We start from the raw sequence: 12,766 nt of genomic DNA, 5'->3' as shown, positions 1-12,766 counted from the left end.
ACAGCTTTGAACGCCTTCCCTTTTGTCCTTTTTTTTTTTTTTTTTTTGGCTGATCTGTGTCTAAGAGGGTACTTGGGCACGTTGTAGGGAGTCTGTGCTTTGCCTCCTGTCCCCCAGCCCCCTTTTTCCTTAAAGAAGCCCGTGCAGTGGCTCGGCGGTAACAAATAACTCGATGTATGTTTTTCCTCCTCTCCTATTTCCAGGAAGTGGTTCTGTATTGTTTGGAAAACAAGGTCTGTGATGTAAACCATCGTGACAATGCGGGTTATTGTGCCCTGCATGAGGCCTGTGCCAGAGGCTGGCTGAGCATCGTGCGACATCTCCTCGAGTACGGGGCTGACGTGAACTGCAGCGCGCAGGACGGAACCAGGTGAGTAACGCATGGCACCGCGGGGCTGCCACGCGGGGTTTATTTCGGAATGGGATGGCAACGCGGGGAAGTACCCCTTCCCTCTCCCCTCTGTCTCCTCCCCATGTCCCCCCAAACCTGCGTGAAGCCCCCCAGGGGTAACGCTGCCCACCCTGTCGCTGGGACAGGGTGATGTGGGGGGCACATCGTTGTTGTGACTCCGCTTCAATGTGAGGTGCTTTTTTTTTTTTTTTTTCCCTTGGGAATTTTAACAAGTTTTTTTTTTTTTTTTTTTTTTTTAAGAGTTTGTGAAATCCCCAGCTGCAGGGCAGGAAGGAATGATACTTGAGCTGCAGCCCTATTTGTATGCGCTCCAGGTCCTTTGAGTTGTGCCAAAAGAGTGGTCTTTGCCTTGTTAGTGGTGTTACTTTTAAGAGCACTTCAGGCTTTTACAGTGATCGGGCGTGCAAGTCCTATATGTGCTTGATAAAAATATTGTTTAGCTTAGCTGTTAAACTCTATCTGCGCATTGCATATTTGGGATTGATTTTTTTTTTAAGCAAACGTTGGCTTTTTTTTCTCCTTCACAGAAGGGGTGCTCACAGAATACCAAGCTTGTGGGTTTTCTTTTTTTTTTTTTTGGTTTCTGGATGTAGAAGTTGTGGCTCCACTCCTTTTTTAAGCTCCTATTGCATCTCCTAATGGAGTCTTTATCCAATTCCTAAGTCCGTCTTTGACCACCTCTGCGGGGCTGACCTTGGGATAACTTTTCCCCTGAATATGCAGGACTTTGTCCCGACCTATTCCTTTTGGGGACAGGTCGCTTTGTATTCCGCCAGGCTCCTGCAGCTTGTTATCTTAAATGGTTTATCGCATTCACTATCACCATCCCAATAGCCAGGGAGGTAAAATCAGCATGACTAAGGAGCTGCCTCTTTTGTTTTTAAGCTCTTTTTTTATGCCTTTACTGGGGAGGGGAGGAGACAGGAGAGCAGAAGCTGGGCTGCGGGGCTGCTGTTAAACAAATCCCAAACGATGTTCGCCTCACTCACAGGCATAGCCTAGATAAAAAAACAGCCCCAGAAGCAAGCAGTCCCCGTCACCTGTGAGCACACAGTCCACTTTTGGTTTCGGTTCACAGACAGAGGCGATTTTCCAGGAAGAAACTTGGCTTGTGCACTCTGGAAGGTTGTGGGGAAAATGCACTTTGGAAACAAATGTAATAGCGGGCCGATCCTAGATGGCAGTGTCAGGGCTCGGCTTGTTTTCTCCTTTGCTTTCTGGTGGCAGACTTAAATCTTTTTTTTGAAAAGCTGCCCAGCAGACAGCGTGAAACCAAAAAACATCTCAGGTGCAGATGGGGGATGGTAGAGCTGCGCACAGTCTAGCAGGGCGGAGAGCAGAAGCTTCTGTAGGGAGCATGTGAGCAGCGTTGTCCCCTGCCTTTTGTGGGGCCAGACTTGTCCTTCTCCATGGAGAAAGCCCTGGTGTTCCTGAGACAAATCCCATTTTGATCTCGAAGCCTCAGTTTTTGTCCTGTAGCTCTGGGGAGGAAAGAAGTGTCAGTCTTCCTCACCTTTGTTGCTTTTTAAAATTCAAATTCCTGAACATGTTTCCTCCTTGGAAGGATATTTTTTTTTTCAAACGTTGGGTGAACTTATTCAGCGTAGTGTTCGGGCAGCTACGTAGGCCCGTACGGACCAGACCCTGTAACTGCACTCGCTGGATTTGTCAGCGTGTCCTGAAGTTTGGGTCCGGGCTGCTGCCTGCCTGCTGCCTCTGCGTTGACTTTTGGGGGGCTCAAACCATGCTAAGGCAGGAGATGCGGGTGCTGTACCTCCCTGCTCTGGGGCTCTGCCTGCAGCCACCGTGTCCCTCAGTCCCCAGGCACAGCGCAGCTGGCCCCAGGGGCTCCGTGCAGCGGGCTTCAGCATTTTTCCCTTTTCTCCCCCATAAACCGCATGCTGCTGGTAAGCTCTCTGTCTGCTGAGCCTTGTCGGCAGGCCCCGAAAACACAAGCACGCTGCTGCTGAACGAGTGGCCCATCAAAGATTATTGTAGAGCCCAGCGAGATCTTTAAGACCCGTCTCAAAGGTGCTGCAGCCACTAAGGGCTCTTAATCGCCTTACCTATAAATAATAACAGGCCGTGCTTAAGAGGTGACCGCACTGCTTCCCCGACAGGACCCCGCTAAGTGCCGTAGCTCACCACAGTGCTGTAGGGCCGACACCTGACATCAGGGTGGCTGCTGGCGTGGTTGGTCTCCCTTCTTCTCCTCGTTTTTAGCTCTAATAGCACAGCCACACGCCAGAAACGCGGGCACCTCCAGCCTGCTGGCGAGGCGCTCCCTCGCCTCAGGCACCGCTCACCCCGCGCAGCCAGCCTCGCCTCATCCTTCTCCCGGCGGCTGATGAGCTCAGCCCTTTTATTTCTGGGGAGGACCGTGCCAAGACGGCTCGCTCTCTTCCTACGTCCTGGTCTTGGCAAGACGATCCCCTCCAGCAGCTAATTGCGTTACGGGAGAGGCAGCCGGTGTGGCCGGCCTCCCGTGACTCCTGCCTCGCCGCTTCTGCCGGGCGGCCTTGCGTGACAGCCCACGGGGAAACAAAAATAAAACCGTGAGAGAGACACGGTGCTGCCCGCTGGCTCTCGAGGGCCTCAGTCTGCAGCGTAACAGCCCGTAGGGAAACAAAAATAAAACCCTGAGAGAGGCACGGTGCTGCCCGGCGAGTCCCGAGGCCTCTCGCTGCAGCGAGGGAAAATCTTGATGGTGCCTGAAAGGCTGAGAGCAAACCCTGACTGGCCTAAATAGTTTATAATGGTGGTGGTGGAATGATAAACCCCCGGTGAAATGTTTCCCTGACTCTGGTAGCGGTAAAAATAGTAGTAAGGATTTGACAGTACACCAGAGAGGGCTGAGATGTGCGTCTGCTGTAGGATATCGCAGCTCTTGAACGTCCCCAGACCCTTTTGGGGCCTTTCGAAGGGTTTGTTTTAAAAACAAGCCGTGCTACCGTTAACTGTACCATTAGGGACGGGGAATGTTTATTTCCACGATGCTCAGGGCGGAAAAGATTATATGGGCAAAGGAGCCCAGGAGAGGACCCCCCAGGGATCTTTTCCTCACATCTGAGAAAGTTTCCAACTCCAGTAGTCGCTTCTGCATCCTACAGAGAGGGTGGTTAAACTCTGCCAAGACTGAAAAACATTCCCTCCTCCGCCTGCCCCGCTGCAAGAAGCAAACACAGGTATCCGTGTCTTTGCACAGTCCTGCTCCTGACCTTGCCAAAGGGCTGTGCTAGCCAGTAAAAGAGTCTGGTAGCACCCCGTTAATGCCTTTCCCCCCCTGCCTTATCCGTGGGGAATCTCTCTTTTTTCCCCCCGTCCCCAGCAGCATTTTCTTTCCTTCCTTCTATTTATCGTTCTTCCTCTTTCCACAGGGCTTTACTGCGCCTTTCCTTCCCCTTGCCTTTGTAAAATCCCCTCTTGTGCCCGGGTCGGGATCCCGCAGCTCTGTGGGACGGGGCTGCCTGCCCCCCTGCAGCACCCCGCTGGCCCGGGTGAGCTGTGCAGTGGGGAGAGGGGCTCCCCTCCCAGGGCTTTTCTCTTTAATAAACTCGGCCGGGTGTCATTAAATCGAGTGAAACACTGGGCAGCAATTTAGATGCTGTTTTTAATAAGTTAAGGGATCATCTTGAATTCATTACTGCTTCAAAAGCCACTTAGGTAAGTCAGTTTAAAAAAAAAAAACAAAAAAACTAACCAAAACAAAAAAAAACAAACAAGAAAACCCACAAACCAATAAACCCACAATCCTCCCGCCCACCCCCCGACAAAACCAGAAAATCCTAAGCAGCGGCGCCCCTTCCTCTTCTCCCTCCTCCTCACCCCGACCCTTTGCCGTTCAGATCTGCCTCTGCTCTCTCCTCAGCTCCGTGGGCACCAGCCCATGCCCAAAAAGCAGTCACGTAGCAGGGACGTTGCTGCAGGTGGCGGGGGGCTCCACGGGGGGGTCAGCCCTGGGTGCCAGCCAAGGCGCTTGGCAGGGTGGCACACAGCTGAAGCTCCCAGGCTCGTTGTCTTGTAATGCTATTCAGCAAGTTTCGCAGGGAGGCAGCGTGCGATCCTAGCTGAAGCCCTTCCTTATCTCTCTCGCCTTTCAACACATCTGCTGGAGAGCTTAAAAGTCTTGAGGGGGGCAGCAGTGCTTCTTTTTGGCAGCCCGAGGGAAGAGGAGCGTAGCGCCCAGCTGAATAGCCGCGGCTGCTCGCCTCGCCCTGGGTGTTCAGATCCCTGCTCGTAGCCATCCAGGGGGAAAATGGGGTTTTAACACCTCTTCATTAGTCGGGGGGGTGGGGGGTGAGGTGTCCTGCTGCCAGACAACTCCCTGTTACGTGTAGCACATTTTAAAGGCAAAAGTTGATGCAATTTGTCATAAGGAACTCTAACCAGGAATTGCAGGCACGTGTATTGATGAGCAATCCGTCTGTAGCCTCACCAAATCTATGCCCGAGCTTGTGTGGATTGTTGATGCCACATACAATGCCTAACTTCTGCGTGGACTAACCTTAAAATGCCACGTTTTTATTTTCGCCGAGTAGAACGGTTGAATTGTGCTGCAAATACGTTCACAAGCGCTGTTTAAAGAGGACACAGCTCCTAAGTTTAATTCCTAGCAAAATTTTCCTAACTTATTTGCGTGTACATAATTTAGAAGCTTTGGGTAACTGATTTACGTGCTTGCCCAGAGGCAGGCTGAATGAGCCCGTACTGCACAACATGCTGTTAAATTGGCAGAGATTTGGAACGGTAGAGTGACTTGCAGCAGAATTATGTTTGTGAGGCTTCACACAAACTCCTGCTTTCTGGTACAGGGGTGTAATTATTTTACTGGCCCTCGAAATATGTACGGCAATGAATGGATGTAACAGAAATGCCTGCCCCGAGCAGTGTGACTGTGAAAAGACGGGAGGGGAGGGAGGGAGTGATGTGCGAGTAAAACCAACAATGAGACGATTGACAGCTGTATTAATAGTGTTACTCGCTATAAATAACTTTGGTCTGAAATCAGAAGTTTCTTTCTGAACACATTTACATAATGCTTGAGTCAAAGTGTAATATCGTGATCTTTTTTTTTTTTTTTCTTTTTCTTTTTCCTAGACCAATCCATGACGCGGTAGAAAACGATCACTTGGAAATTGTCCGCCTCTTACTGTCTTATGGTGCTGACCCAACGCTCGCGACGTACTCCGGGAGGACCATTGTGAAAATGACCCACAGCGAGCTGATGGAGACCTTCCTCACAGGTGTGTGGCCTCGTCCCACAGGGCTCTGCTGGTCGTGGGGTGATATTTCCCGGCCCCAAAAAGTCCTACTGGGATTGCTCCTCGCAGAGGAGCCTTGGAGAAGGCTTAGGGAGCTTCTTCCTTGTGTGCAAAAGCACAGCCTTGTTTCCTGACGCCTTGCTTTCTGTCATGTAGTGCTTTTTGCAAGTTCTGCCTCATTTTTATATCTGAAATGTGGTAAAACTATGTTAAATGCTCAATCTCTTTAAACTTTGTCCATGTTCTAACATACTTAGTTTTTCCCCCTGTTAGTTTTGGATAGACACTAGCATTTCCTACTACCTTCACCTCTGGAAGTGTGTGTAATACTCACAGTCAATGCGTTTTAAGTGCTCGCCCATGCATCAGAATAGAGAATGCATAAGTGTATCAGGATTCCAGTAAAGTCCACTATCCTAGGCTTATTGGTGTCTTGAATCCCAGTATCTGTTCATCAACTCAACTATCAAATCTCCCAAACTACATCTGTAGAAAACACTCGTATCTTCCGAACACATCCGTGCGGAAAAACCTTTTCCATCAGTTTCATCACGGGCACTGCCTCAGCCCTGAGCTGGTGTCGGGAGTAGCTGCAGGCTACAAAGCGTGGCACATCCTACGTTTCGCAGGAACCAAGCGCTGCCGCTGTCAGTTAGTTACCGAGGCTCGAGGTCGGGGCTGTCCCCGTCAGACCCGGGGTGATTATGTGATGTGATGGGCCGTGATTTTGTGTGGCGGGAGAAAGGATGCAGGGGAGGAGCGCGTGCCAGGCATATTTGCGAGGATGGCACGCGCACGTTTTTCGTGTGCATCTGTACTACGCTGTGGGTGTTTTGGGTGGAAGGCATGAAGTATGCACGGTGAGACTCCGTATGACACACGGTCTGCTAAACTTGCCAGCTTTTTGTACTCATCAGTGTGTTTTTGTTGTTGTTTTTTCCTCTCCAGAGTATTTAACTGACCTGCAGGGTCGAAGTGTTGATGACCCTGGTTTGTACTGGGATTTCTATGGCAGCTCTGTGTGCGGTGAGCAAATGTTACCCTTTTTTTTTCTTTGCATGTGGAGACTTTCAAAACACGCAGCATGTGGGGGCGGGGGCTGGCTTGTTTTTGCGGTGGAGGAAGTTAGGAAGGAAGCAAACTGATTTTATTTACAGATTATATTAGTGGAAGAAAAAGCAGGACCTGCAATGGTCTCATAAACGCTGACCTGGCCTTTTTATTTGATTTTATTTAGATCCGAAAGATGAATCTGGATTCGACATCTTGGCAAACCCCCCTGGCCCGGGTGATGAAGATGAAGATGGCTTTAGCGACGTGTTTGAATTTGAGTTTTCGGATGAACTTCCCTTGCCCTGTTACAACATCCAAGTGTGTCTCTCTCAGGGGTAAGAACAAGTACAGGTTTTGGGGTGAAAGTAGCTGAAACGACCTGCTTGGGACGACAGCAGTTTGTATCTGTGGGAAGTGTGTTTGTGTTATCTAATGTGAGTGAGATGGCAATGCCAGAACTGCTGGGCTTTTCTGAAATAAGATAACAGAGGGCAAAAGGGGGAAGAGCTGCCTTGAGAGGGCTCTGTTTGGAGTGCCGTGCTCCATGGCAGACTGAATGATGTTTGAGCACAGATTCCTTCCCTCATCCCAGCCAGACACCTTGGTATAAAAACATCCCCAAACACAAGTGCTTCTGGCACTTTAATTTGGCTATGATTCTGGAAAGATGTTCTTAATTTTATTTAACAGGCATTTCTGTTGTGTTGAACGGACGTGCTTTTGTAGGTGACAAAACCACACCATTAATGCTGTTCTAGATGCTGCAGCAAAACTGGTTCAAACCCCAAATCGGATCAAACAAATAAACACCTTACAGAAGACACTATGATAATAATAAGCAAAGACCTGTTTGATTCTATATTGTATTGAAGATATAAATTAGCTTAGTAAACAGCTACTGTTTGTCATTTGCACCAGTTTTGATGACAGCTGTGGGGAAAAAAACAGTTTTAATTACTAATCGTGCAGGAGGGCAGGTTTTAGCATATCCTCATCATTTGGGTGATTGATGTAGCGCAGGTTTTCTGAAATGGACGATTGGAAAGGTTAAATTAAAGAATTGTCTTCTTAATCTGAAAAACAACCCTCTGATGACTTATATTTAATGCTGATATCTGCCGAAGTCAGAGATGCTGAAATTTAGGTTATAACTGTTGGCCATCTCCTGATTTGCTGTGTGATAGTCAGGCTCAGCCCGACAAAGCTTTAGACATCGGTGTGGCAGCTGGCACACGCGTGCACTCACAAGCCCTATTTTTTTGGGTTCCAGCGCTTGTATCTGTGGTGTTTGAGCCCCTGGGCAATGCCCTTGGTGTCGAGGGGGTCATTTGTGTGGGGCAGGCAAGAGGGCTCTGTCACACGGTGGTGGGGTAGTGGAGGGTCGAGGAGCCCATGGCTTAATGTCAGTTGTTGGAGCCTTTTTCTCCTTCACCTCCCCAGACCGCGAAACTGGCTCTTGCTCTCCGACGTGGTAAAGAGGCTAAAAATGTCATCTCGCATCTTCCGCTGCAACTTCCCCAATCTGGAAGTCGCCACCATCACAGAGGCAGAGTTTTACAAACAGACTTCTCTCAGCCAGTTGCTCACTTGTGCAACGGACCTGGAAGCGTTTAACCCAGAAAGCAAAGAGCTGTTGGACTTGGTAGAGTTTACAAGCGAACTCAAGACTTTGCTGGGCTCCTCGCTTCACTGGTTGCATCCACACAAGGACCCTCCCTTCGACATCCTTTGCTGAACCATCAGGCCGTTTAATGTACAGTACTATATACAGTTACTTCTTTATGTATATGTGTTCAAATGCAATTGTTTCTGTAAAGAAAGGACACTATTAAATATGAAAATATCTTTCCTTTATATAAGAGATCTGAATTCCAGTTGGATGGATTTTGGAAGAATTTTTTTTTAACTTCAATCAGTTTTTACAAAATTGTTATATAATGTTTCTTTAAATGCACACAGGCTTTGGGATAAGTTTGTTATTACTTGGAACACATTTTTTTTTTAGAGAATACACCCACACATTGACTTTGTTTCATACAAAGCACTGATTACACAGAACATACTTTTTATAGGTGATGTGATCAAAGTCATGTGGCTTGTTTGGGAGATAGGATTTTGGGAAGGCACTTGGTGATATTATTTTTGTTTTTTTGTTTACAGAATTACCTGCTTTGGCCAGGTAAGCACTATTGAATATAATTCAATAGTTTGTAATATAAATTAAACCATATCCATACACATCAACTAATTGTAAGAACTTTTATATCCTAATTTAAAAGCTGTGAAATTTAGTTTTCACACATCAAACCGGATTGTTTATATATGTTTAAACATTTTATGCTCTTTATTTAAAGAAGACGTTGAACTATTTTTTCTGTACCTTGTAAAATATTGAAAAACTAACATATGTTGAAGTTGCTTGAAACTGTACATAAACTAAATTTTCTGAATTGTGTGTTTATGTTTGAGATCTGTGTTTTAACTTTGTAAGTAAATCTCCTGCCTTTGTATTTATATTTTACAAAAATTTTCTTAAAGGCAATAAAACTGTTGAGAAATGAAGATGCTAAAGTGACTCCCGTTAATTCCGTGCATGACTGTGAAATGAGCTCGGACGTATTAATGTGTATGAAAGGAGGCTCTGCGCACATCTCCTGCAGCAGAGCAGATCAGAGCTGCCACAGGTGCTGGAGAGCGAGCGGTTCGTGAATCTGAGGTGGAATCTACACTGGCTTTCTAAATTCAAGGTTACAAGAAAACATTGGGAGCCCTTTATGGGACAGAGGCTTAAAAGCAGTATTCACAATACTTTCTGCATCACCATTCAGTTAAAGAATTGTGAATAGGTTCAATTATTTTTCCTCCTTTGTCATCTTTTAAAGTTAAATTGACTGAATTTTCTTTTCAGTGGTGTCTGCAGAGGGGAGGGAAATAGTACAAGGGTAAATGCTTTAGTTTTAACACAAAGCATTAAGGCTATGAGCACACTTTGGGGTACCCAAAGGGAGAATTTGTCAGGGAACAGAACCACGCTTTTACGCAGCTCTGGAATGTGTACCCAAGAGGCTGGACTCCCTGGGCGTGGTCAGGCCCCTTCTTAAGGGTCTGGGTCTGCATTTTCCCTTACAGAAAGAAGTTCCTGTTGTGAACCCAAATCTGAGTTTTGCTTTGGGCCTGTTTTTAAATGTGATGTGCCCTGTGATAGCCAACTGTTTCAGCTGAGAGGTCTAAATTGCAGAGCTCTTCTGATGATGGCCAAGATGCCCACCAAAAGGGTTTTCAGCAGAGCACCTGGACCATCTGAGAAAATCATCCGAGAAGTTTCTGTGTCCATGGAGCTCAGAGGTTTTGATGGCTCAACACTACTGCTGCTGTTTAATTTTTTGCTCTTGGCGGAGCTTAAGGAAGACCGTGAAAGACCCTCACACTGAAGCTGAGGGAGAATGACACCTTGGTCATGAAGGTGTCCCAGAGGAAAAGACGCAGTGCTGATGCTACTCATTGGTGTGTTTGCCACCGAGTTTTTTGCCAAACATTTGTGCTGTGATGCTTACAGTGGGACTGCTGCTGTCTGCGAGGTGATGCTGTGCTTGAGACAAGAGGTACGAGAGGTGTCTGACAACCGTGTGCTGGTGGCACCTGAAGGCCTGTTTTGCCCGTGGGGCAGGGAATTTGTAGTACTTGCACAACCACCACCATCTTCCTCCAGACTTCGGATACAGGTGATACCATCTCTCGTACGGCTTACAGGCACGCCCCAGGTTTCCTTTTAAGCCTGTGGTCCATCACCGAATGCCCGTGGCCAACCTCCAGCTTTGCAAGGAACCGAAATAGAGGCATCCCAGCTCTCTAGTGCTGACTGCTTTTGCTCCGTGATTTTACTGGAAAGGAGACGAGGAAAAAATCAAGGTAAGGGAGGAAGTTAAAAGCAATTGCTGCTGCCACATTTATCTGATCATGATGGTTGGAGCCGAGCACAGGCCGGCCTTGTAGCACTTCCAGGGGTGCGTGGCAGGCACCTCACTTCTCCCCATGCCCTGCAGGCCCACGGGAGATGGGTGCAGCTTCCTCTTTTGGCTGGCGTCTCCTCAGATGATCCTGAGCATGTGCTCCCCAAACATCTCCGCTTAGTCAGCTCTGTACACTCTCTGATGGCTCTCCCGGTACAGTTGGGCCTCCTCCATGCTGGCACTTGCCTCCGTGCTCAAATACAGCAACAGCCGCACGCCGCTGTCATGCCGGCACGTCTGCACTCTAAAAATAGGGGGGTGCCAGGGGGCACCTGACCGCAGTGCTGTCCCTTGATGTAACGGGACCGTTTTATCTTCTGGGGTGTGCTTTTTTAGAAGGACTTGGCTGTATCGGGGTGCTCGGGAGAGCAGAGACTTGATGGTGGGTGTAGGAGGCTGGTGTGACTGGCCCTGCTCTGGGCGCTCTGGGGTGGCTGCCACCAGAGATGCTTGCTGTGTGGGGGATTTGCAGGAGGCAAGCCCTGGAGATGGTGGTCCTGTGGAGAGGAGAGGTGGTGATATTGCCTGCAGGGAGCTAGCTCTGTGACGGCATGGGGAGGCCAGGGAGTTACCAGGTCTGGATACATCCTGCGCAGTGGCCAAGGCGGGGACATACCAGCTCCAAGCAGCATGCTAGGGCAGGGCTGGGAGGGGCTGATGTTTGTCATTTTGGCTGCTGGACTCATACGGCTTTCCTTCCCAGTGCTTTCCCAGGCACCCTCTGTGTGGCCCGAAAGTAGGCAGCACTGGCAGCTAAGGGCTGGAGGTGTTTGGAGTTTGCTTGTACCTGGTGCTTGTGCCCTCTGTGGAGCAATTCCCCAAAGGCAAGGCTGCTCTTAAACCTTCAGCATTATTACTGCAGTTCATACAGGAAAAAGGCCCACATTGCAACTTTAAACATGTACAGATGCAAGCTAAATGAAAAATAATACTGTATCTATTTAATATTGCTCATGGTATTTCATTTTTTCAGTTCTGTATGAGTCCGCTGTTGGTAGGAGCGGGCTTGGCATCAGTACTCAAGGCGTGAGTTTAATGCCACAATCATGAAGACATATATTAGTTCTTTTGTCAATGTTCTCATTCACCATTGCATTTCTGCTAGGAGGAGGGTCAAGAGAAGAAAGTGACCGGAATCCGACAAATTTCCCTCTGTGAGCTTGCTGCTTTGTCAAGCGTAAAAATCCTTGAACAGATCTGAAGAAGATGAAGTGCTTTCAAGTAACGTGTCTCAGTGTCCACACTGAGTCTTCCCACCCAGATCAGTCTTGCTAATTCTGCGTTTCACCCTTTCGTGCGCTTCACATGGGTTCACTTTGGTTGCAGAGTGAAGAGATTGTATCCTGCAGGTGAGGTGTGTGATCAAGCACGGCCAGCAATGCTGCCTTCTCCCCAGGTTTGCCAGCCCAGAAGCAAACCTTCTCCACACCATGTGCGCATTTTGCTCCGGCAGACCAAAGTGCCTGTAGCTGGTTGCTCTCTTGAGCCAGGTATGAAGTACAATTCCGCCACTAAATAGATTTTCCTTTTGTTGTCACATTAATTTGCAACTCATTAATAGTGACAGCAGTGAGGTACTGCACTGATGCAGATTTGCATATTCATGAATAACTTATTATTAAACAAATAAGATTTCCCTAGCTTAGGAAGCACCCGGAGTAATGCCACATTGTACATTATATCAGCCCGGATGTTTTATTTTCTCCTTAATATGTTAATAGATGCAAGAGGTGCTCTTTTTTTTTAAAGTAAATGTATCTGTAAAGTAACATGTAATTTAAAATATCAGAATCGTTTAAATAGTAATCCATTAGCAAACCTGCCAATAATTGAGCAGGAAAACCTATTGCACGAATCAATTAATCCATTCTAACTTCTTGCTTTGTCGCCTGATGAACGTAACGCAGGCAGCAAGGCACAGCCGAGTCACCGTAACCGCGAGGCATGCGAGGGGCCGATCCTGTGCTTTATGCTTCAGCACAGGCCAGTTTGCTTTGCAGAGCCAGGTGCTTTTGTGCCTTTCTGCCCCA

General features: G+C 47.9%; 1 protein-coding gene across 7 annotated transcripts in view; it reads left to right on the top strand.

Annotated features, from left to right (window-relative positions):
- The window catches only part of BCOR (BCL6 corepressor), a 72,020-nt gene extending 62,732 nt beyond the window's left edge, over positions 1 to 9,288 (top strand). For all 7 annotated transcript variants that reach the window (XM_038171165.2, XM_038171154.2, XM_038171190.2 and 4 more), the window contains 5 exons: positions 204 to 370; positions 5,510 to 5,655; positions 6,622 to 6,699; positions 6,911 to 7,061; positions 8,167 to 9,288. In XM_038171165.2, the coding sequence (XP_038027093.2) occupies positions 204 to 370; positions 5,510 to 5,655; positions 6,622 to 6,699; positions 6,911 to 7,061; positions 8,167 to 8,461 (837 nt within the window). In that variant the 3' untranslated portion in view covers positions 8,462 to 9,288. The remainder of the gene's footprint in view (positions 1 to 203; positions 371 to 5,509; positions 5,656 to 6,621; positions 6,700 to 6,910; positions 7,062 to 8,166) is intronic.
- Positions 9,289 to 12,766: the final 3,478 nt, after the last annotated feature.

The sequence above is a fragment of the Anas platyrhynchos genome, chromosome 1 (genome assembly GCF_047663525.1).
Source record: "Anas platyrhynchos isolate ZD024472 breed Pekin duck chromosome 1, IASCAAS_PekinDuck_T2T, whole genome shotgun sequence".
In the NCBI taxonomy this organism is placed as follows: Eukaryota; Metazoa; Chordata; class Aves; order Anseriformes; family Anatidae; genus Anas; species Anas platyrhynchos.
This window is presented reverse-complemented; position numbering and strand designations above follow the sequence as displayed.